This window comes from Pithys albifrons, chromosome 14 (genome assembly GCF_047495875.1).
Source record: "Pithys albifrons albifrons isolate INPA30051 chromosome 14, PitAlb_v1, whole genome shotgun sequence".
Classification (NCBI taxonomy): Eukaryota; Metazoa; Chordata; class Aves; order Passeriformes; family Thamnophilidae; genus Pithys; species Pithys albifrons.
The window spans coordinates 16,726,619-16,750,939 of NC_092471.1; the positions used below are offsets into that span (position 1 = coordinate 16,726,619).

Below are 24,321 nucleotides of genomic sequence, written 5' to 3' on the forward strand. Positions count from 1 at the left end.
TTGCCAGTTGTGGTTTCCACTGCTGAGAAAGTGTTGGCTTGGCCAGAAGTGATTTTCAGGAATGTAGTGGAATTGTGAGGCTGTTACATACCAGTTTGCTGGGGCTGAATGAGCCAAGTGAATCTGCATTTTGAGGTTCACCTGAGAGAGAATGGGAAATGGACAACATTTATAAACAGCACTGATAGTTTTGTATAACATGACTGTATGGGTAGAAAATTAACAACCTTAGTCTGTCAGCTCTGGGGAAAAAAGGGCTAAGGCTCATTAAAAGTTGTTCTGACAAGGATCAGGCAAATAGTGTTTCCTAAGTTTTAATTTTCCTATGGAGAGGCTGAGACAGTCTAGTGGTTAAAACACAGGGCTGAGATTAGATTTGAATCCTCTTTCTGACTAATTTAATTCTGCTTCCTCTTGTGTTGAGAATAACATCAGTAGCAACTTGAGCAGCTTGAAATCCTTGGATGGAGTGATCTGGAGAATTGTAAACTGTTATCTAAGCACCAAAATCCCAACTCCATGTCTGTTTGTGTCCTCAGCCAAAGCAACAGCTCAAATCCTTCTGTTTCTCGTGAGCTGAGACAAGATACTCTGACATTAAAAAGTCTCCCCAGCTTGGAGAATTCCTTTACTTATTTTTCTTTCCTAAGAAGAATAGGAAACATACCCAAAATGAAAGTAGTTATCCTATTTTTGCTCTTTAATTTTAAAATGGGTTATTTTAAAGTTATTAAATCTTATGCCAGATACCCAAATTGTGGTTCAGAAAGGAGGTGAATGTGTCTGGCATTTTCCAGCACACCCAGGGCCACATCTGCCATAAGATGAGAGCCGCCAGCCCTGCGGGGCAGTGGGAGATGTCGCCAAGCAGTGGGCAGCGTGTCCGAGCCCAGCAGCCCGTGCCAGGTCTCCAGAGGTCAGACCACGACGCTGTTTGTGTTTGTACATCGTCCCCTGCTCCCTATTCTTTCTCCCTCTCCATGTGTATTTTGTCTCCTCCTCCCGTGCATGTCTGTCTTTGCATCTCCACTCTTCTCCCTCCCCTCCTCCGGATCGATCGCTGGCCGAGACCTCCAAAGGGCCGAGCGCTTTGCAGGATCGTCCTTGTTCCTCCCGTGTTTTGCCGAGTCAAGGGTATCTCTTTGGAGGCTCGGGGAGATGCTGTTCCCGGGGATGTGATTGCATAGCAACACAGCGGCCGGGGCGGTGGAGGAGGAGAGGCAGCGCTCAGGCTCAGCATGAATCGCTGTCACAGGGGCTCCTCTGCTGATTCACACGGACAGCCCCGCTCCCTGCGCCCGGAGCCGCTGCCCCTGCGCTTCGGACCTGCTGGACTCGGAAGGTAGGCCATGACAAGATTTGTTTCCCACTCAGATCTTGGCTGGGCTGGAAAAGGGGGAAATATGGACAGATGGCTAACCTCGGAAATAAGCTCCTTGGGCATGTGTGTGTGTGTGTGTGTCCCATCACAGCGACACTGCCCGTGTATGTGCCGGTGAGGAAACTTGCAGAGAAGAAAAGAAGGGTGTCAGAGTGGGAGCAGGAGAGGTGGCAAGACCATTTCCACAAGGGAGAGGCTGGGGACCAGTCAGGGATGCGGATTCCCAGGGCAAACAATAGTAGGCAGCATCCCGGCTCCACCGGCTGCGATTCCCTGCACATCCAAGGCTTATTTACCCTGGCGGTGTTTCTGCCTGAGCTGAAGGACTGCTCCAGGCAGGGCGCATGGTGGCCTTCCAGCATCTTCGTGGGAGGATTAGACAGCAGGGCGAGGCAGGGACGCAAATATTTCTCAAGTAGTAGGCAAGGATCAGAGTATAGTCCCTGCTCTGCCCTTTTCATTCACTACCTTGCATAGTCCAGCCTTGCTCGTTTATGTGTCCGCCTCCCTCCCCCAGCTTCTCCCCAGTCTCTTTCCTCCTCCTCCCCTCTCAAGGCCTTCTATTGCCACCACTGACCTTCCCTTTGATGCAGGCAGCACTGACCAACTGCAGAACTGCCTGCAGGAAGCACGGGACCTTCCTTGCTCCCCAGGGCTCAGCACTCTGTCTCCCTCTCCATGCCAGACAGGGCAGCCTGGGCTGTGGCTTGTCAAGATTCAGCACCACAGATTATTATGGGTCCCCAGCCCAGCCTGTTCCCTTCAGTCCTCCCTCTGGCACATCATCCCAGCTGTAGAGCTCCACTGGTGCAACTGCCAGCATTGTATTCCTGGGGTCTCAGTGCTGAGGTTGCCCATGTGCAGTGACAGGGGTGTGGAGCAATTGCTCCCACACTTTTAAATGCTGTGCTGTCTCTGGAAGAAACCAGTGTTTGTTTGGATTTTGGTTTTTAGTGTTAAAAAAAAGTCTAGCCAAATTTTTGTCAGTCTATTTTTGTTGTGCCTTAATCCAAGGTTCTTCACACCTTCTGTCCTGCTGCTGCTCATAGATCTGTCTGGACCTCTGAGAGTTCTATCTTGATTATTCTCTTTAATGGCCTTTGCTGTCTGACCATTGTACCCTTGTAGAGGAAGCTGTGTGAAGTCCCAGCTACCAGGTTCAGTTGTGCAGGGAGGGTTTCTGATTTCCTGGCATCCATGTGTAGCTTGTGTGCCTGTTGTGTCTCTGGTGCCATCTCAGTTCCCCTTGCTGAAAGCTGCTTTATCTGCTGCCGTGGGAGTTGTCCAGGCAGGGCTCTGGAGATGCACTGTGGACAGGGACAAGACTGTAGATATGCAATTTCAAACTGTCTCATTTTGCAGCACTATCTCGTTTTGCAGCACTCATTTGCATCACTTGTGTCCAGGGATGTGGGTGTCTGGAGTGCTGGGATGGGAAGGTGTTGGATGTGATGCTGTGTTAAGGTCCTCTTTGCTAACTGAAGAAGCTGAGTTGAGGACCTTGTCTCTGAATTAATACCTGAGGTAGATCAATGCTGCTTACAAAAATTGGCCAGGACTGTAACTGTGAATGGGGTTGCTCAGGTTTGAGTGGCTCTTTGCAAAATCAAACAAAGTGAGATAGGGAAGGGATTAAATGAATGGGTTCAAACAAAAGCCCTGAGTTCTGGAGACATGTGGTGAATTTCTGAATATAGTCACATTTGAGAAATATATTCAAGGCTTTCACTTTAGCCTGAATGCCTATGATAAAAGCATAAAAAAGGAGATGTAAGACTCATGAAACAAGACATACTGACCAGAAAGAATTAAGTCTTCAAAACCCCCTCATTTTCACAGGTGTATAGTGATGAAATCCATCATTTCAGAATTCAGCCAAAATAGTTTAAAAATCCCATTTTCCTTTGCTGTTTCCCTTAGCATAAGAATAAGGTCACTCTGATACTTTTCAAGCAGGAAAAGGAATAGTGACTTCATGGCATATACAACCTGCTCCTAAAATTCGTGGCCTTGGAAGGCCAGAGAACCTTGTGCTGTGACTGGGAATTTATAATAAAGACAACCTTGGGGGCAAAGTGGAATATTCAGCTTAGAGAAAGAGGATGAGAAACAAAGTGCCAAGGAAACCAGAAGTTGGTGCAGCATCACCTGAGCCATCCCCAAGTGGTGGGTGTGCTCTCCCCACTGTTGTTGATCAGTTATACGGAGTGGGTGATGTGCTTTTCACAATGAGCAAGACTTGCTTCCTGCCTCCAACAGCAGGGAAGGGAAAGTTCAGATGCTTAGAGGAGAAAGACAAAATTTTTAGTGGGTTTAATTTGGCAGGTTTCAGGGCTACAGGAGCCAAGTTTCTGAAGAAGTGGGTTCAGTTTTTATGGCTGGTGCAACCTTCTTTCTGTCATTAGGTAAGTTATTGCCCTCTCCCCATCCCTTTTGGGAGGTTTCTGCTTCCCTTTCTCCTGCTCTTTTTGGCTGTGAGGTCTATCAGACAGCAATTGTTGTGCCAGGACAGCAGGGCTGTGGGGTCACAGCTGGGTCCTTGGGGTGCTGGAGTCATTATCCTTTAACTGAAGGAGGAGAAGAGATGGGAAGAATTCCTGGGGTAAGTGAGGTTTTTGGAGAGAGCAACTTAAAACCCAGCTGGGACTCTGAAATGATGTGTGAAAGAAATTTGGATTCCAGTCTTCCAATACATTCCCAGAAGTTATTTTTAAGCAGAGAGAGGGGTAGTCAGTTCTGCATGGCCGTGTTGTGGGCAGACACCCACACTCACCTGGTGAGGTGGAGACATCATCATCACAGTTTTCTAGTGCAAAACTAAGTGGTGAAATTTTTCAGCTTGAGATTTTGTGTGAACGTGGATGTTCTGTTGCTTGGGAAAATGGAGAGTGAGTGAGCCAGCAGAAGGGATGCTGCTTCTTCATTAGTATGTGTGGCACCCATTTATCCCTTGAATTAAAATAACATTTTGGTTATGAGTTCAATGTCTAAGTGGTCATTTAAGAAAGCAGCTCAATAGAGGGGAGAGTTCCCACTTCATCCATCCTCAATGAATAAGACATCTTTGCCACTTGCTCACTACCAGAGACAGCAAAGATTTTATATTACTTTTTATAGACAGGTGCTTAACTGAGTGACACTTCATTCTAGCTAATAAAGGGGACCTGGTCCTTTGGAGTCCTTTGCAGTGTGAAGCCCAGATGCAGCTTTGGCATCTGGGATTTTTAGCCCTTGGATGCAGGGGTTGAAAACACCTGCTCATGTGGAAGATTGCTGGTAGTCCTTTTCCCCTTTCATTGTACACAGGAGCATTTAAGAACCAGGAGAATGTTGGAATGACTTTTTTTAGGGAGGATGTTTGGGTATCTATTCCTGGTTTGTGAAGAGATGGAGACTAAGGGCCCACGCTCCAAGAGGAATTGTGTTGTCTGCATGTTGGTCTCAGCAGGACAAAGATTTTTCTTCCTCCTCTCTCACCAAACCTTGACCAGTGGGGTCTTGGGAAGTACTTCATCTGGTCCTCTATCTCAGGCTTAAACTATTTACTTACATGTGCAAAAAACTAACTTTTGCTGAAACAGGATGTGCTATTAAGCTGTTGAGGGAGTCCTGCTGTCTGAGAGCCTGGGAATGCTTCCTTTGTTGGCATCTACATGGGAGCTGAACTCTGAAATATCCACAAGCCTCCCACCTTTCCCCTTAAAGGACACTGAACATGCTGAGCTGAAATGTTACTACTTCTCTTGTACAGTAAGTTAAACAACAACAAAATTAACATTTCCAGCAGCAGGGAACATTTTTGTATTTCCATTCCCGTCATGGGATAAAGGCTGAGCTGCCTTTCCTCAAAATGTTCCCATACTTTTTTCCTTATAGGCCAAGATCTGAAGTGGAAAGTTTCAGCCTGGAAAGAATGTTTTGAAGGAAATTAGCAATTCAAAGCATAAGCCTTGTGACGAAGATACCTCTTGACTTATATCCTGTATTTGATGCTGTTATATGTGGTAGAGAGCCAGAAATTCAAAACCTGACATTCAAAATCTACCTTCTGTGTCAGGTCCGTAATCCTGGGGTTACCTTGAGCTGCAGTGTCAATTCCCTTGATATTTGGGAGTGTTTGGATATGGGTTTGTATCAGGAAGAATTTAAACAAATGCAGCAAAATTACAGAATTAGACTGTGCAGTGCATGCACTGGTGGCAGCCTGTCATCATCCTTTTGGCTGGGATGGAGAAGAGATGCTGGAGGAGGTGGGACAGCCTCTCCAGCCATCAGTGCAGTGGTAGAGCTGAAGCAGAACTGGTTGAACAAGGGCCATTCCAGATGCCTTTGTCCCACAGCCTGGAAAGCAGGAAGTGGGTCAGGCTCTCCAGAGTTGAACTGATAACAGGTACAGTTAATGTAGGAGGAGGAAAAAAAAGGCAATTCTTTTGGTTTTAATACACCCTAATGCACAAGCACTCAAATGTTGAAACATAATGTCAAGATTTTTGGCTTTCTTACTTTTCAGCTAAAGGATCGTGGTCTCAGCTAGGCTAAATGGTGGTGGCTTGGTTACTGAAGTGTTTGGAAGGCCTGACACAGCACTGTGAAATGTCTAATGCTCCTTTTCTTAAGGTGTGCTGAGAGCAGAGGCAAGAGTTGGGAGCTTTTCATGTGGGAGGATGCAAAACAGTATCATGTAAGGAGGCTGTACCTGATCCTTCTGAGGGTCCATCTGACCACCTTTGGACCTGGAGTGGGATCTGCAGCAAGGATCAGGCGAGACACACCAGTGGAAAAGGTTTCATTCCTTGCCTCTTCCACTGTGAGAGGGCAGTGCCCCAGTGCCTGCTTGGTGGTGTCTCCAGCTGCTTCTTGTGGGGTCCTCTTGGGGAAATTGTCACCTGCCTCTGCTCACCTGTCTGTTCTTCCTGCACACAAATGTGTCCAGGGGACCAAACTTGCTTTGCAACTGTTTGGACAGCCTGACCACATTGTTCCCTGAGTCCTCTGAAGGAGGATTTTCCCTGTTCAAGAAAAAGCTTGTAGTAGGCTTCAATAGGATGACAGTTTTAGTTGTCAACACTAAATCTGTTTTGATTGATGTCCCTTGGCTGTCCCATGCTGGGTCTCCAGCACCAACCTAAAGCAGAGTGCAGAGGGTGAATGGGGGTGGCCAAGTGGATCACAGGTTTGGTTATTGACAGATGTAGGCATTTAGCCAGGGAGCATCCACAAAATATCTGCTCCACATGCTCCAGTGCCCAGACACACTGTACTGAGGCACTTAAGCAGAAGTGAAAGATTTGAAGCTATTTTGTGTCTTGACAGAAAAGCAGAGCAGATTAAGAGCATTTCTGCTTGCCTGGTTCCTGTAGTAGCAGGGAATTTGGCAAGGGGTCATGTGTAGCTGTTGGTTTGCTTGCAGACATGTCTCTCCGTCTGGTTGTCTCTCTCTCACCCTGAATGTCCTCCTCCATGCTGGCAGCTGTGCAGCTCAGTTAGTTCCACATCACCATGGGTTCTCCACCTCTGGGCTTTGTCTTTGCTGTTGCAGAGTGGCAAATTGTAGCTGAGCCATTGCCATCGAACCTGCAGTGTCAGCAAGGTATTGCATGGGATGTGATGAGGTGGGTGGCCTTTGCTGGGCACTCAGCTTTCCAGCTCGGTCTTGTTCTGTGACTGCTGCCTTGGATAGGCTTTAGATCCCTTGTGCCGTGGCTCTGTGTCCTGATGTCCTGTTATGCCTGAAGCAGTTTAGGAGTCCAGCACTCAGGAGGTGAAGCAATGGCTGTGCTTGTTCCCATAATGCTGGCAGAGAGCACTGAGACTCACGATGTCCTACACACGGATATCTGCAGGACAAGGTTTACCCACCTATGTCTCCAGAACTGTTCCTGCCCTGTGCATGAAGATCTATCGTTGATCAAAATGCAGTCAGAGCAGAGCTTGTGACCTTTCCAGGGAAGGAGAAGGGAAAATATGGGAACATTCTGCAGTGTTGTTGGGAGGAACAAAGGACCAGGATGTGCTGGGAAGGCTGGGAGTGGAGAGCCCCTGTTTGTGGTGTTGGAGGGCTGGCTGAACTTCAGTGTGAACATTCCGCTGTGTCATAGAAAAACTGAGGCCTTGGGATGGCAGCTGCAATGAGATGACACAGAAACTCATTGGCAAAAGCCATGAATTTCCCAGTTGTGAGGTAGAGTTCAATGGGATTCCAGTGTTAGGCTTTGTGGCAAAACAAGTTTTCATGCCCTGAGCATTGTATCTCTGCCAGATTGTCATCCAGAGGTCATTTAGAGAAACAGAGGCCAAATAGCACAAGCACTGGAGGAACACTGTGGTGTTACCTGCTGGCAGAAATCATCCACTATACCCTTGGAGTTGCATGAGGTGATTTTGCCCTAAGAGGCTGGGGTGCTTTGAAGACCCTGGGATTTCTAACTATTAATGTGTCCTCATAAGCCCCTGCCTGCATGGGGAGAGGAGCAGGGTGAGGGTGTTGTGATGCACAGCCTGTAGTGATTACTGGTGCAAATGGGAGGGAGGGGGAGAGGACAAGACCTTGGATTTGTCGGCATGTTAGAGAGCTCAGCACAGGCTGTTCTGCTGGAAAGGGAGAGAATTATGGCTGTAAAAACTGCTAAGAGATTAAAAAAAATCATAACAGGATAATCTGTTCTTTTAATGTGTGTAATAGATGGGGGAGAGGCAATGAAAGCTCAGGCAAAGGAGTGAGGGATGTGAAAGCAGCGTGTGCCAGGGCTGGAGGGCTTTCTCCTCACCTGTCTGTCCAGTGGGATTGCTGCCAGTGCAGGGTGTGCTGTCTGCTCCTGCCCTGTAGGGCCAAGCAGGAAGATTTCCAGCTGTCCAGCTGAGCTGGGTGTGAAGGAGCCAACAACCTTCTTCCCTCAGCATTGTACCTGGAAGCCACCTCGTATCTGCTTAGACATGAGGTCTGGTTGCTGAGCAGGTGATCTTTACCTTCTGAAAGTAGGAAAGCAATCTCTGAGTTAGGCAGTGGCTTGGACAGGAGACAGCACAGCACTGTTGACCCATCACAGGTAGTTCTGACTGATCACTCTTGATTTGCTCACTGACCATGTGCTGAGTCTGGGCTGGGCTGGGCAAAGCCCTGCATAATGTTCCCAGATTTTGTGTGTGAGGTCTCCATCCTGCTGTGAACATGTTGGTGCTCAGCTCCTCTCATGGTGCTGCAGCTGGTTGCATGAAGAGTTGTGGGACTGTGCTTCAGTTACAGGAATTTGTCAGGTTCAGGTAAATATTACTTTGCACCTTTCTCTGGGCTTTATTTCTCATGGCTTACTGTAGAGCTGAGATGATGCTGCCAGTGAGATACATCACTATTTTAGCTTATTCAGAGTCCAGACAACAAAAACCAGCAGCATTGTGACCAGAGGTTGTAATGTCAGTCTATAGAATAGTCAAGGGGCCACTGCTAACTGGCTTTACGGGTCATACTGTTCAAAAAAATGGGTACAATAAAAAAGGGAATTTTATAACTTGTAATGAGTAAAAAACTCATAAGAAGGTGTAGCTGATAGTGTGAGATGCCTGTATGAGGTGCATGAGGCTGAGGAGATAGGCAATTTGCCTTCTGAACACAAAAGGAAGAAATAATGTGTTTGAAAATATTGTCAGATATGGGGATATGTCTGTTATATCTAAATGTAATTTGTTGTCCTGGATGAAAAAACAGCACTGTACCACCTACTAGGAGGAAAATTAGCTCTATCCCAACCAAAATTAGAACATCCTCTCTCCCATATTCTTTTAAACTCTGGGCATCTTGTGTAGTTCAAGAAACTCAATCCTTTTTAAAAACTCAGCATAATCTGTGGGATTTACTAGCAGGGTATCAATACAACAATTGCATAACCAGGTGCAAAAAAAGAGTTGGACATTTAGGTGAAACCATATTGTAACATTAGTGGAAATGCATTAAATTTTAAAAAAAAGCTTCCTTTTAGTCTCCAGCTGCCATGAAGGCAGCACTCCAGGCAGCTGGGAAGGGGCTCAGCCCCATGAGGAGCTGCAAGCTGACCCAGGGACTTTGACGCTGCTTTTCAGGTGCTCGTGCCCAGAGTTGTCTCCATCCCCATGAACATCAGTTCTAATGCAGCCCCTGGTGATGCAGGAATGGCTCTATGTCCTCCCACGATGTCCTGAGTGGCACAGCACAGACCAGGCGCAGCACAGCAGCACTGCCCACCCGCTGTCTCAGGTAAGAGCTGGGTCTGTGTGCCTTTCTCATGGCAGCTTTTTGCAGTTGGTTGCAAATTACTGTGGAGCAAACCAGGGCCTCTGCTCCTGGTGGCAGGGAAAGCTGCCAGCTCCTGCCCCCCGTGGGCATGCACTTAATGAGGGCGTGAACTCTCCTCTAGTGTTCCAGCTGCAAAGTGTTTCCCAAAGTGGAGGAAGAGAGACAACCTGCAGAGCTGGATTTCAAGCTTCTTCCAAAATAAAGAGTGAGAGGCTACTGTTAACAGCTCCCACGTATTTGGTTTGGTTTTTTCCTGAAAACTTGGAAGAATGTCAGCTTTGGCTGAAAACGTAGATTTCTAACCTTCCTGGTTGCAGAGAAGAGCTCGGAAATAAGCCCCTGGTGAATGCTGTAAGGCAGAGGAGCAATCTGACCTCTTTCCAGTCTAGTTATCTTGAGGAACAGAGTGTGCTCACGTTGTTGGTCTCCCTCCTTCTTCCCCCAGGGTCTCTGAGACGACGGACCAGACTTCTCACTGGAGGGGAAGGAAGTTCTCTGGGGATCCCTGGGTAAATGGCAGGGCAGAGTGAGGAACAGAAAGGTGTGCTGGCAACTGTCTGAAAAGCTGCCTGTGCTCTGCATCAAGCTGTCCTCTGCTGGTTTAGCACCTTTAGAGTGGGGAAAGGCTGCCTTGGCTCTGCCAGAGCACGGCACCCACTTTACCTGTGGCTCTTGGCTCCAGGGTACCTCTCACCTGGCTAGAGACTGATGGACAGTGCCAAAGTGTCCCTTGGGTGCTGGCAGTGTTCTTCTCAGGGCAAATGAAGTTCCAGCTTTGCCTTTTCCTTTTTCATTGTGCTTCAAACATGAAAAGCAAAGGCTGATCCTGAGGCTCCTGCCTGCTGTGGTGGCCATCAGCCTGTACCCACCCAGCCCCAGAGAGCCAGGTTCTGAGGAAGCCAGAGCTGTCTCTAAAGAGGCTCAAGCATGCAAGAATGAGGCAGTGAGGCAGCCTCTTGGTAGCTGAGTCAGGGTTTATTTGCCCCAGGGTGGCTATTATGGTGCTGCAGCAGGGCCAGTGAATGGGTGGTTAACAAACAACCCAGCAAATTAATTGAGGAGAGAGAGAGGGACAGTGCAAGATGAGAAGGCAAATATCCTCCTGACCTGCCCTCTACGAGGGGGTCAGAGCCCTGTGGGATTTGTTGGGAGAGGGGAGAGGAGCTGAAGCAGGAGTGGTGTTAGTGACAGCCCCGCTCCTTTGAAGGGTCTGCTGTGCCCTCCTTCTCTCAGGTGTAGCTGTTGCCACTTTGGAAACAGCCTTCCTCTCTTGTCTTTATCCTGAAAGCTCTCTGCAGGCTGCAGGTAACCCATCCTGTGCCCTGTCCTGAAGTCCCCTCCTCTACCCTGGGAGCTGGTCTTGCATCTGTTGGGCCTGAGAGGTGAGGAGAGAGGGGAGGCTGCTGTGCTTGTCCCAGAGGGAGGGACAGCAGCAGTCAGATGTGCAGGCAGGGAAGGAGGGGAAGAGAGGGAGAGATACAGGGAGCTTTTCTTTCCCTCCTTGTAGGTGGAAGAGAGCATGGAAACAATTCAGGGCAGCAGGACTGTGGGGGACACAAGAAACCAGCCCAGAGTCTTCTGGCAAAAATAAACTATTTGCAGCAGTCCAGATTGGCAGAAACATCTGTGCTGGTACCCAGCACTGTGCTGGGGCATGTGGGGGACATCTTTATCCTGTGGCATGGAGGACAAGGAGGGCATCTCTGGCTTCTTGGGGTTAAGTCTCAAGAACCTGACTATTTACCCTCTGGGTAACTGAAGCTTTGCTGGAACCATTTCCTGGATAAATCTCATTCCTGACAAACACCCCTGTGTGCTCTGCATGTGCTCCAGCACTTGAGGGCAAGGTCTCTGCTGGTCAGCCCAGCCCAGCCTAGCCCATCCCCTTTCCCATTCCCTTGTAGAGATGGATCTTCCCCTCTGTCTGCAGCAGTGACTGCACACACCTGATTTCCCATCTAGGGTTGCCCTGCAGTGGGCAGATCTCTGCCCCCTTTGTGCTTCGAGGGCAGCCATGGGGTTAAGGCAGGTTGGAGGCTGCTGGAATGCCACTGGACAAAGCTGGGATTGAGGCTGGCTGTGAGGCACTGCCGCCCCCCTCCACATTCCTGGGGGGTCAGTGCTCAGGGCATCCTGCTCTGCTGGCCATCCAGTGCTTCCCTGGCCCTCCTGGTGCTGCCTGTGGCACCCGGAGGGCTGGGAGGCAATGCCTGCTCCTCTGGAGAAGCTGAGTGGCCCTGCGGTGGATCTGTGGCTGAGCACAGGTAGATGCACTTGCCAGAGCTTTTGTGAGTGTTCTGTGCCTGAAAATAAAGCTGTTCAGGGGTGGAGGGGGAATGCAGGTCCAGGCTGGGGCTCTGGAGAAGGGATGCTTGGGGGATGCTCAGAGGGAAAGCACTGTTTTATCTCTCTGCCCACTTGCAGGGGTTTTGTCCTGGGGAAGCAGGTGTTCAGCACCTGCCCTCTGCTTGATCACTGACATGGGCTCATCTGCTGGGCTTGGTCTGTGAGTCACAGGCTTGGTGGACTTTTAATTTCCTAAACAAGGCTGGAAGAAGTGTGTTGCAGTTGCACTCACACCCAGGTAGAGCTGCTCCCCTCCTCTGGTATCCCCTGGCATAGAGGCGAGGGCTGGAGCGTTCCCTGGCAGTGCTGTGGGACTGACCTACTTCACTGCTATAAAGATCTGCACATGCAGAGTATTGATTTTTCTATGTGCAAGCAGCAGTTTTAGCTTGAGTGGATTATTATTCATGGCCTCAAGAATCCTGTGAACTTTGTGGGTGATGGTTTTCTCTGCTTTCTTAGTGCTCCTGGAGTGGCAGGATGGGGAGGCAGAGAACAGCCTGTTAGATGTTTTTAGATGAATCAAACTTAGCACCAGTCTTGGCAATCATTTGATTTCTCTCTGAGAACTGGTGTGGATGGGGTATTTTTAGTTGTGCCTGCTGGTTTTCTCCTGCCTGTTGTTTTCCTCGCCTTATCTGGATCTCTCCTCTTGACACCTCCATGAGCCCTTGGACAAGACACATTCCCCTTGGAAGAGCTGCTGCTTTGCCCCAGAGGCAGCTGCCCTTATCTGGCAAAGGGGTGCGTGTTGTATGCTCTGTTGAGAAAGTGCTAACACAATTAATTATGGTTGATTAAGCACCTGGGGCTAATTATCACAAACTCTAATATCAAAGGAGCGTTTGATAGAAATGCTGCTGTTTCTCCAATGAAACTTGTTGATGTGTCCCTTATGGAAATACGTCCATGTGTTTTGCACAACAAACTCATGTTTTTCAGAGAAAATCCTCTTTCACTGAGTTCTAAGTGAGGTGCTTCTAGTCCTGCTGGTGTGTGTTATCTCCAGGAAGAATAACTGTATCTTCTCTGCCATCCTGAGCAGGGGCAGGATGCAGTGCTAAGGGCTAAGGAGAGGATTTTACAGAGGATTTGTTGTCTGGGGATCAGCACCCGGTTTTCCCAGCTGAGTGGTGCAGTGCAAAGTTTGCTCCTTTGTGTGGCTGGGTTAGGATTTGCTATCATCTTCTCCTTGGCCTTTCAGAGCACTCTTCCCACCACTGCTCCTTCTGGAGAGGTGTGGAGGAGAAGCAACATCTGTGGAGGAGAAACAGCTTCTCAGATTTGCTGTGCAGGCAGGGAATATCCTTGAGCTTATGTAGAGGAGCAGGTGGCAACTCCCAGTATTGCGGATGGCATAAAAGAAGTTGGCAGATCCTCTTGGTCCCCAAGAGCAACAGAACCAGTCTCTTCTCCAAGAACAGAAGCCCTGTAGAGCACAGAAAAAGTAATCACTAGCTCTGCAGGGACTGTGACATGTAAGGACTGGTTCCGATTTATTAGCTAGCAGTGAGATAAGCTCATTGCTGGATAAATGAGGAGAGCAGGAAATGTGCAGTGAGCCCTTCCTTCAACCTTTGCTCTTAGTCCTGCTGGAGCTGGCACTGCATCCTTCTTGCAGGCACAGCCATGAGCTTCCCGGGAGCTACTGAGAGATCCCTCGAGGAGCAGGGAAGCCCCTTTGTGAGTTGAAAAACTAGTCAGAGTCAGGACAGAATGGGGTAGGTGTCCCCAGGCAAATGCCCAAAGCCCCAGGCAGTGATCTCTGGATGCAGTGTGGTTCTGTTTCTGCCCAGGTTGAAGCCTCGCAGGATGCTGCAGGACCTTCGTGTGTAACCCCCCGGGCTCCAAGTGGTGCTGCCGGGCCCCAGGCCCCTCTGGAGATGAATCTTTGCTGGAACGAGATAAAAAAAAAATCCCACAGCCTTCGGTAAGAGTCCCTGCCTGGAGCAAGCCTGGCCTTCCTGCCTTGCCTGCTGCTTGTGCTTCTCAGGAGATTTTGGAACTTTTTTTGCTTGATGAGCCACATGAATTCACAGTGACCTTGGCTCAGTTCCTCCTCTTGTCCACAGATTTCTGAATATTTCTCCTTATGCTGAGAAGCATCTCCGTCATTTTCACCCATCCTGTCCTCTCCTTCCTCCCCTCCTTCACTTCTCCTTGTTTCCTGCTGCTCTCTCTATCCTCTGCCATCTCTGCAGCTGGTCTCTTCTTGCCCCACAGCTTTGCCTCCTCCTACTCTGTGCTTGTTCCTTTGCCTGCAGCCCTTTCCACTTCCACTGAGGGGAACATGCCTTCCAGACTGTCAGAGGTTGCAGCTCCACAGCCAGCATGACAGAGAGCTTAACTGGGGCGTGTTAATTGTGTCCTGCCTTAATCCAAGGCTCCTGGAATATGCCCAGACATGTAAATGCCAACCCAAGCCCCCCATGCTCACCAGAGCATAGTTCTGACCCACAGGCAAACATGGAGTGACTCTGTCTTCTGCTCTGGGCTCTGGGGTGAAGAACAGCTTGAGAGTTTCCTCTCCCCACTGCCTCCATGCTTCACCCCACCTGGCAGTGTAGCATCTGTGCTGGCTGAGGGTCATGCACAGCCCATGCTAAGGTGTGCTGTCAGTCACTGGTGGGGTCCTGGGCATCCCCACCCTGCCACAGTGCGGTGTCTCAACTCCTCAGGGAACCTGCACCTCTCCTGTCTGACTACCATCCCACTGTCCTTGCTCCCCTGCCAGGGCTCGGCTGGAGGCCTTTTCTGACCACAGTGGGAAGCTGCAGGTGCCTCTCCAGGAGATCATAGACTGGCTGGGGCAGAAGGATGAGGAGCTCTCGGCACAGCTTCCCCTGCGGGGCGATGTCCTCCTGGTGCAGCAGGAGAAGGAGACACATGCGGTATGTCCCTCGCACCTCCCCTGCCACTGGTCACTGCTGTGATGAACTGGAGGTGGGACCCCTGCCTTGTGTCACTGCCCATGCTCAGCCTGTGAGTGCACCAGGCCTTGGCTGTCTCCATCTCTGCTGCCTATGGAAGGGCAGAGACCGTAGCAAATACCTGTGGCATGGGACAAGCACAGCCTATCTGGTTTTAGGCAATAAATCTGCATTACAGCCTCCAGTCACCCACAGGTGCTGCAGCTGGTAATGGGCCCTGTCACTTGTCATTTCCTCCTTATATCCTACCTCTGCAATGGAAGGAATTGCCTCTCACTTGGCCTCTGGTTTTGGGATCCCAGAGCCTGAGAAGGCTGGTTGGTCTGAGGGCAACACAGTGGTTGGGACATGAGTGATTCCTGCAGTAACACATTTTCATCATACCTGAAAATGGGGTAAGCCCAGACAGATCAGAGTTTGCTGTTCCCATGATCAGGGAATTTTCTTCTTGCTGCCAGTGGCTGTTGGGCTTTAGTTGTTTTTACCTTGAAAACAAAAATAAACTGTTTGCTGTTGCTATCCCTCATCCTTGCTGGAGCCACTTCCCTGGTGCACAAACAGCCCATCCAGCACCGGTGCAGGAGTTGCAGTTGAAGGGGAGGAGAGGACATCCTAAGCCAGTGTGCCTCTAAAGTCTTCCTTGGCAGATGTGCTGCTTTGAGGCATTCTGCTGTTCCTCTGCTTGCTCTTGCAGCAGCTGGACCTGTTGCTGAACAGCTGCTGGAAGGACTGTTTGCATGACTGTGCTCTCACTGCACGAGAGAGAAGAGTCTCCAAGCAGTGTCTGTAAAACCACCATAAATAAAACAGTTCCTCTTGTGAAGCCCTGGCTCCTCACACCCTTCTAGGCTTGCTGTTCTGCCTCCCCACTCCTCTGCAGAAGCCACCTTCTGGCAGGTGGTCAGTCCTGCCCTGAACTGCAAAAAATATTTCTCTTTTTGTTAACTTTTCTCTGGTCTCCAGTGTGATTTGGGCCCTGGAGTGAATAAATCACTGCAGCATTTGGCAAGGGGGCAGCAGGGCACAATTTTCTGGCTCAGCCTGCTGTCTCATCTCTGTGCTCTGCCCTCCAGGCTTTCATGGAAGAAGTGAAGTCTCGGGGACCATACATTTACTCTGTCCTGGAGTCAGCACAGGCTTTCCTTTCCCAGCATCCATTTGAGGAATTAGAAGAACCAACCCTGGAAAGCAAAGGTCTGTGGAGCTCCCTGTTCCTTGTTCTTATAGCACGGCTCCTCTGTGGTTGAAACAGAGAGGATGGAGTGGAGGTGGTTGGTGTGGCACAAAGTAACACATCAGTGCTGTGCCTTACCCCACCATGCCCCAGGCTGTTCTCAGCCCTTTGGCAGCAGCTCAGACTGGCATAGGGCAGTGCTGCTGTCCTGGGCGAAGGCAGAGGCTGCTGGTGCAACTCATGATGGGGAGCACCTCATGAGACAGCACCAAATATGCTCTGGGGGTGGGTTTTAAAGGGCAGCAGGGCTTCTGCTCATGAGGGAGCACTGGGCAGGCTGGATGCTGAGAGAATCTGGTGCAGAGATGGATACTTCATTATTGTTTTCTTTCCAGTTTTCCCTGGGTTTTTTAATGTCCCATTTCTCTGTGCTCACTCCATCTCCTAGCCCCACTCTCCTCTGGGCTGAGCTCTCATTTTTGCTCTCTGTTCCCCTTGTGCTTTGCCTTCACAGATGTCTCTCCCCGGCACCGGATCCAAAACATCAGCCGCTTTGTGTGGAAACAGGCGAATGTGGCCAGTGAGCTGTGGGAGAAGCTCACAGCCCGCTGTGTGGACCAGCACCGGCACATTGAACGAACACTGGAGCAGCTGCTGGAGATTAAAGGAGCCATGGAAGAGCTCAGCACGACACTGGACCAGGCTGAAAGTGTGCGTGAAACCTGGGAACCCATTGGGGACCTCTTCATTGACTCCTTGCCAGAGCACATCCAGTCAACTAAGGTACTTTTGGCTCTGAGAAGGCTCCAGCCTTTGCCCCAGAAGTGATGAAATGCTGCTCCCCTGGGCTGCTCTGTCCATTGCAGCCTTGTTATCTGAGATCTCAGGGGCCAAGTCCTCCCTTCCACAGCCCCCTCACTTTGTGAGGGTGGCTCTGACCCACAGTCCGCTGAGCAACTGTGTGTGCTGAGTGCCTTGTCATGGCCTTACACAGGTACAGTGGCTCAGCACAGATGATTCACTGTCCCATCCCACTTCTCAGGAGATTTGAGTAATATGCAGCCTTGTTGGTTTAGTTTGTGTTTTTTTCCCCTTGCTAAGGTACCCTGTGGGAGGGTTAGTCAGCAGTGGCTTGGCAGTCACTAGCCCACCCTGAGCTTGTAGCAGAAGAATCAGACCCAAGTCCTGACCAGTCCCCTGCTTATTTTCATTCTTCCCCTGCTCTGTGCCTGTTTCCCTGGACATGGGACTCCAGCTGTTCAAAGAGGAGCTCTCCCCCATGAAGGATGGGGTGAAAGTGGTCAATGATCTTGCACACCAGCTTGCCATCTCAGATGTCCACCTGTGCATGGAGAATTCCCGTACCCTGGAGCAGATCAACACGCGCTGGAAACAGCTGCAGGTCAGGAAGGAGTCAGGACCAAGCACTGCAAGTAAAACATGGGCAGGAGGATGGTGGGGAAGGGCTGCCACTGCTGAGCTTCAAGGATGGTAAAGTAAGGCTTGGCATAGCAGGAGTGTTATAGGTGGTGTTTGTAGAGGAGGAGAGATCAGTTCACTGTGAGGAAAGTGGCTGGTAAATCTCTGGAAAAGGCAGTGACAGGAACAAAGAATGCTGTCCAAGGAAAATCAGGGTCTGATGGTGGGAGGGAGCAGGACAGTGTCAGTAGCAGCTGTGGCTGCTTTGGTATCTGTGAAAGTATGGATACAGGTGATGGGCACATGTACATGGAGACATGCCCTGTGCTGCCTCAGTCTGGGGGAGGAGGTGCAGGGGGTTCAGCAGGCTGGGGGATGCAATACCAAGGGAGGAGAGGAAGGAAGAGGACCTGTGTGCTGGGGCATGTCTGAGTCCATCCACAAGCCTTCCTGAATGGATCTTCAAGAAATGCCTGATGAACTGCCATTAAATTGTTCTGTCCAATTCTCCAGGCTGCCATAAACGAACGCCTGAAGCAGCTCCAAGATGCCCACCGGGATTTTGGACCAGGCTCCCAGCACTTCCTTTCTTGTACGTGAGTGGGTCCTCCTGGCTTCCTGCCATGAGGCTGCCTCTGCAGAGTGGTGTGGGCTGTGGCACAGGAGAACAGGGTGCAAAGCCCAGTTGCTGAGCTCATAACCACACAAACAGCTGGAAAAGGGCCCAGGCCAGTACCTGATGCACAGGAATCAAAGCAGGAGGCATTTCCCAGAGTTAGCATTGTGCTATCTCACCTTGTGGGTCCAAGGGCGGTATATGGGTGTGGTCTCCCTTCAAAGCACAGAGCTGTGACACTCACAGCAGCAGCTCTCAGGTGATACTGGGACTGTGTCATCCTTGGAGACTGGGTGGGCAAGACAGCAGATGGCAGAAAAGGGCAGTCCCCTGTATCACATGTTAGTCATTTGGAGGCTAAAAACGTGCATGTTATTGAGGTTTTCATTCATGTGGTGAGACAGAGACATGGTGTTTCTACAGAGGAGAGCTGCTGGCCGACAGCTCTCAGACCTGCAAAGGATGGGCAGCAGGTTGTGCTGCAGAGCACAACCTGAAATTCTGAGCCCTGCAAGGTGTTCAGATGTCAGTTGGATTTGTTGGCCTGTGTTTCTCTGCAGACCATGTATTCCTACCTGAAAGGAAGAATGACTTTTCCAGTTGCTGGAATTGTTAAGCTGCCTGTGAAAAGGGAAAATATAACTGAGGGTCATAAGAGGGTTTCTATCCATAACAGAGTGAGAGGATGTGTCCTAATCTTCCCAAGACACTGCAGCTGACACACAGAGCAGGAGTAATGGGAACAGCAGATGCTTTGGGTGCCTGAGCCTGGCCAGAAAAAGCAGTGCTTGTGTGTGTGCCCAAATTGCACGTGGTATGAGTCCTGCCCATGGGTGACAACAGTGTTGCCTTGAGCATTATCAAAAGCACCAGGAAGTGTCTCTGAGTTCTGAGCTCAACCAAATACAGAGCCCCTGTCTTGAAAGGTGAGATGCCTCTAACAAGACCAGCAGCCTTGTGTCTTTCTTATAGGCAGCATCTGCTTGCCTGTATCAACATGCCCAGCTGGTGATTTGGGAAGGCAGAGCCTCTTCAGAGGGACCCACCTGTTGGCACAGTCCTGCCGGGCTGGCATCAGAAACAGCATCAGCTTAGAGGAGCATTTGGTGTTGATCTGACATGTCTCTCTCCTTGCAGCCTCTGTCCAGGTTCCCTGGGAACGAGCCATTTCCCCCAACAAAGTGCCATACTACATCAAGTGAGTGTGCTTCCAGTCACAACCTTCTTCAGCCCAGTGGGAACAGGAATTGGGGACCAGTTAGGAGTGGGGGGCAGTGAGTAGGCTTGTCTGAGCGCTCACCTCAGTGCGGTGTGCTGCCCCCAGCTTGGAAGAGCCTGTCTTTCCTTGCCTGCAGAGGTTCCCAGATGAGGGAGAATGTTGTCTGGAAGGGGGTGGGGGGTGCTGGCAGCAAGTGAGGGCATCCTACTGTGGGCATCTTCCATGCTGCTGTGGCTGGGGAGTGTGCTCAGTGGGATGCAGCAGCCCCAGTGTCCACTCACAGCAGCAGCCAGGTCCCTTTTGAATCTCTCATGGCAGCTGCTTGATTGCCAGCTTGACTCTTGGTTTCCATCTATTTCCCTTCCAGCCACCAGGCCCAGACGACATGCTGGGACCACCCAAAGATGACAGAGTTGTACCAGACACTGGGTAAGGAGGTGTCCCACAACCACTTGAGTAGGATCTGCCTTTTTGCAGCATGGGGTGCATGTGAGATCCCCCTCTGGCACAGGGTCCTCCAAAACAGTGGGGTGTGACCCTCTACCAGGCTCTGCCCCTCATCCTCCTGCATGTGCTCTGCTTCTGTTGCTTGGGCTGGTGTCTGGAACTGCAACTGCTGCTTCCTGCCCTGGAGATAAGGATATGGCACCACAGTTTTATGTTCCTTTTCCTGTGTTATTGCAGCGGATTTGAACAACATCAAGTTCTCAGCATATCGGACAGCCATGAAACTACGGCGGGTGCAGAAGGCCCTTCGATGTGAGTGTGGGAAGGGCTTCCCTCTTGCTGACTCTCCCTCAGTGAAGGCATTAAACTAACACGAGCTTTTATCAGCACATCAAAGGCAGGAGGCACCAGAGGACAGAGAGCTGAGGCAAGAAAGTAGGAAGAGCAGACTGTGGATGGAAAGCAAATCCACAAGTCTGTGTCAGTGCCTTTCTTTACAGGCTTAGGGTGGAAATACCTCAAGGGCAGGTGTTAGTCAAAGGGATTTGAGAACAAAGTGGTCCTGCTTAGAGTTACAAAGCTGTGGGATCAGGCAGGGCTTTGCCAAGTAGCACCAAAGGTGCATGGAGAAGCTGTGGATGTAGCAGAGAGCAGAAACCAGCCCTGCTGGCAGGGGCAGAGGGGGCTTCACTGCTTAAAGAGGAGGGAGCCAATAACCTGACTTCTGCACTGTTGGTAAAAGCTGGAGGATAAATAGCCAGCTGAATATAATGCCATAGTAGTTCAACATGATGCATAGGTCTCCAAGAGGGAGCTGCTCCTTGGAAACTGCTGAGGAGGTTACAGGGGAATTGGCAAACAGGCAGATGGGAATCTGATAGATGCAGCATCCTTGGCTGCTCAGAGCTTTGGGCCTCTCACCTAGGGCTCTGTCAAAAGTAAGCAGCATCAGGCTGAGAGAAATCACCCTCCTGAATTAATTGTTCCTGACGGGGAGGAGGTACAGCCAGGCAGCAGTAGGGTCCCAGGCAGACATGTGCTCCTTGACATCTTGGGAAAGGCCTGGAATTGGGCAAGGGTGAGAGGAGGCTGGGTTCTCGAGGGAGTCGAACCCTGGCTGTGGGGTATTTTAATTACACATTGGTGATCAGGCTGTCCCATACCTGGGGATACTTGGGGCTGGTGTAATGCAAATGGAGGAAAGAAGCAGTTGTCTTCGGCCACCTTCTAAAGGTGTTCGTGCAACAGTAGCCACAGAAACAACAAGGTGTGGTGAGGAAAAGGACAAAGAACAAAGCAGGACCCTTCCACATGCTGCTTGTGCGTCTTGGTTGTGCAAGAGATGCATCTTTTGCATCATACATGCTATTGCTGGTGCCTTCTTTCCAGCCCAGAAATTACTTGAATAAGTTCTCCTTATTCAAGATGCACTTGAGAGAAGGACAAGGAGATTGCCAAGGCAGCTTCCCCATGACAAGAAGATTGGTGGAGTGTCCATGTAGGAAAGGAGTGGGGGGACAGACCAGAGCCCTGTGCAGTGTGGACACGAGGGAGAGCAGGAGTGATTCTCACTGGCATGTGAACTGGGAGTTCCCTGTGCGAGTGTAGCAGTTTTCAGAGGAGAAGGGAGGATTCTTCCACAGAGTGAAGTTACAGTGTGGGAATGGGCACTGAGAACATAAATGGTCTTGGAAATGTAAAGACTTCCAGGAAATAAAGATTGCTGGTTGCTAAACACAGTAGCACATACAACCTGCAGCCACAGAGATCTGAAAGCAGGACAGTCAGAGTAGCTCATGCTGTCCTAGCCCTGTAGTGAGTTTGTGCCTTAACTCCTGCACCCTGTTAGAGCTGGAGGCAGGACTGATCCACCTCTGGGCAGTTGCTGGTAGGGTCTGTGTAGCACTGTGCCCCCTCACATCCCCACACCAGCCCCACAAGGACCTGGCACTGCAGAGAAGGGTGGCTCTGGGTGCCTGTAGTTCTGTACAGAGCCTTTCATGGGTAGCATTTTCATGGCCATGGCTGGGCACAGCTGTGAGGAGGGAAGGTCACAGAGATTGGTGGCTCAAGGTGAAGATGTGGTATTTTGGGAGAGGTTTACAGGCAGGAGAGAAATTCTAGGACCTGTGCCCATCCTGCAAGCGTCTTTCCCACCACTGTGAGACTGACACTGCCCCAGGTCAGGGCAGGGCTGCACCTCTCCCCTCTTGGTTCTCACCTCTCCCATTTTCCCTTTCCCTCTGCTTGTGGTTTCTGTGCAGTGGACATGGTGACCCTCACCACAGCCCTGGAAATCTTCAATGAGCACGACCTGCAGCCCAGTGACCGGGCGATGGATGTGGTGGAGGTGATCCACTGCCTGACCGCCCTGTACGAGCGGCTGGAGGAGGAGCGCGGCATCCTGGTGAATGTGCCTCTCTGTGTGGACATGAGCCTCAACTGGCTACTGAATGTCTTTGACAGGTACCTCTCCCTCAATGTCCCCCTGAGCTGTGGGGCTGCCATGCTCAGCAAGAAAGCTTCGTGCTGCTCTTCCAGCTGGCAGTGTTGCCAAAAAGGCTCTGGCTGCTGGTGAGGGGGCTGCCTGGTGCATGTTTGCCTTGCTGACCCCCTGCAAAAAACCCTCAAACAACTTCCAAAATATTTTAAAACCTGTGCAATGTCTCTCCTTGCAGCGGCCGCAGTGGGAAGATGAGGGCTCTCTCCTTCAAGACGGGCATTGCATGTCTGTGTGGGACAGAGGTCAAGGAGAAGTTTCAGTGTGAGTCCCTTGCCTCCCTTCCCCAGAACCGAGTATGGAGTAACCTGGGAAACCAAGAGTGCATTTGTTTCCTGGCTTAGACCTTCTTTGCCCAGGAAGAGCAAAGAAACAGCTTTCCTGCAGTGACTAAGCTGCTTGCATCACCACCTCTCCCTCCCTCCCCAGGCCCACGCCACCTAAATTAGGAGGCATTTTTTGCAGGCTGACTGGTGCTGCAGTGTTCTTGCTTGCATGGCACTGTAAGGAACAGTGCAGAAAAGGCACACAGGCAAGAGTTATCCAGTGCTTCCCAGAAGGGAAATAACCTGGGGGTGCATGTCTGGGAAGTAGTTTTCAGACAAGTTAAAGGAGGCTGCTTTTCTTGCTGCGTTTTAACCCTGGTACTCTGCCATGGAATATTGTGGAAGCACCAAGGAGTTAAATAAAGGGATTGGGCTGGTTCTCTGTCCCAAGAAGACTCTAAACCTCTGGATACTGGGAACTGGAAGGATACTGATAAATTTATTTAATCATTGCTATTTTTTCTTATTATTTGAGCTCCCTGATGGAGACGTTCAGTGGAGCCCCTAGTGGGACCCACATACTGCTCCGCGTGCTTGCCTCCTGCCCAGGGTGTGGTATCAGCTGGGTATCAGCAAGTCCATGTCCCTCCTGCCCACAGATCTCTTCAGCCAAGTGGCCAGCGCTGGGGGACTGTGCGACCAGAGGCACCTCGGTGTCCTGCTCCACGAAGCCATCCAGGTCCCACGCCAGCTCGGGGAGGTGGCAGCGTTCGGGGGCAGCAATGTGGAGCCCAGCATCCGCAGCTGCTTCCGCTTTGTGAGTAGAGTGCCATGGCCATGCCAGTCCCTTTGCAGCAGCCAGGCTGGGGACAGACTCCTGGAGGTTCTGAAAGACCTGCACCCCATCACAGCTTGGCCTCAGCTCTGAGCAGCCCCTTCCTCTCCTTTCCTCAGAGCAATGGGAAGCCTACCATTGAGGCATCCCAGTTCCTGGAGTGGGCCAACCTGGAGCCACAGTCCATGGTGTGGCTGGCTGTGCTGCACCGGGTGACCATGGCCGAGCAGGTGAAGCACCAGACCAAGTGCTCTGTCTGCCGACAGTGCCCCATCAAGGGCTTCAGGTAGGGGTTGTGATATGGGACCTTGGCCCCCAAGGGCAGTGCATGGTGTCCTGCAGGAGGGAGCTGAATTTGGACTGTTCTGTTGGGGAAACCTGGAGCTCTGCAGACAGCTGAGTCTTGAGCAGGGCAGAGCACGGCCCAGCTAAGGGGAAGGAGCAGAATGCGTTTCTGAGGGCTTCAGTCATCAGCAGTGTGGGTTCTCTGGGGTGTGAGAGCAACATAGGCCACTTTTGTGCCATCCTGCTGACATCTTCTTGGCTGTAAACATGTGGTTTTGCTGACTTCCACTGCCTCCCTGTGGCCCCTTGACCTCTCCAGGTATCGGAGCCTGAAGCAGTTCAATGTGGATATCTGCCAGACTTGCTTCCTCACCGGAAGAGCCAGCAAGGGCAATAAGCTGCACTACCCCATCATGGAGTACTACACCCCGGTATGGAGCTGGGCTGGGCTGGAAGGGTCCTGACTCAGAGCAGGTCCCCATCAAGGCAGCAGCCCTGTGATGTTTAGGCTGTTGCAGCCCTAGAAGTGAATCCTTCATATAGTTTTGTATCCCTCTGCATGCTGGAGGTTGCCTGTGTCCCTGCTATCTATTCTGGGGCTCACAGTGAGAGGGATGCACAACACCAATCAGTGCCC

General features: G+C 50.7%; 1 protein-coding gene across 1 annotated transcript in view; it reads left to right on the top strand.

Moving 5' to 3' along the window:
• Positions 1-1,069: 1,069 nt before the first annotated feature.
• DRP2 (dystrophin related protein 2) overlaps positions 1,070-24,321 on the top strand; it is a 29,138-nt gene continuing 5,886 nt past the window's right edge. Inside the window, exons 1-16 of the mRNA XM_071569553.1 lie at positions 1,070-1,342; positions 9,455-9,608; positions 13,790-13,923; positions 14,728-14,884; positions 15,997-16,117; positions 16,612-16,880; positions 17,353-17,499; positions 18,030-18,108; positions 19,270-19,330; positions 19,719-19,780; positions 20,036-20,110; positions 22,063-22,264; positions 22,477-22,562; positions 23,224-23,381; positions 23,519-23,685; positions 24,004-24,115. Of these exons, the coding sequence (XP_071425654.1) occupies positions 9,501-9,608; positions 13,790-13,923; positions 14,728-14,884; positions 15,997-16,117; positions 16,612-16,880; positions 17,353-17,499; positions 18,030-18,108; positions 19,270-19,330; positions 19,719-19,780; positions 20,036-20,110; positions 22,063-22,264; positions 22,477-22,562; positions 23,224-23,381; positions 23,519-23,685; positions 24,004-24,115 (1,938 nt within the window). The 5' untranslated portion in view covers positions 1,070-1,342; positions 9,455-9,500. The remainder of the gene's footprint in view (positions 1,343-9,454; positions 9,609-13,789; positions 13,924-14,727; positions 14,885-15,996; positions 16,118-16,611; positions 16,881-17,352; positions 17,500-18,029; positions 18,109-19,269; positions 19,331-19,718; positions 19,781-20,035; positions 20,111-22,062; positions 22,265-22,476; positions 22,563-23,223; positions 23,382-23,518; positions 23,686-24,003; positions 24,116-24,321) is intronic.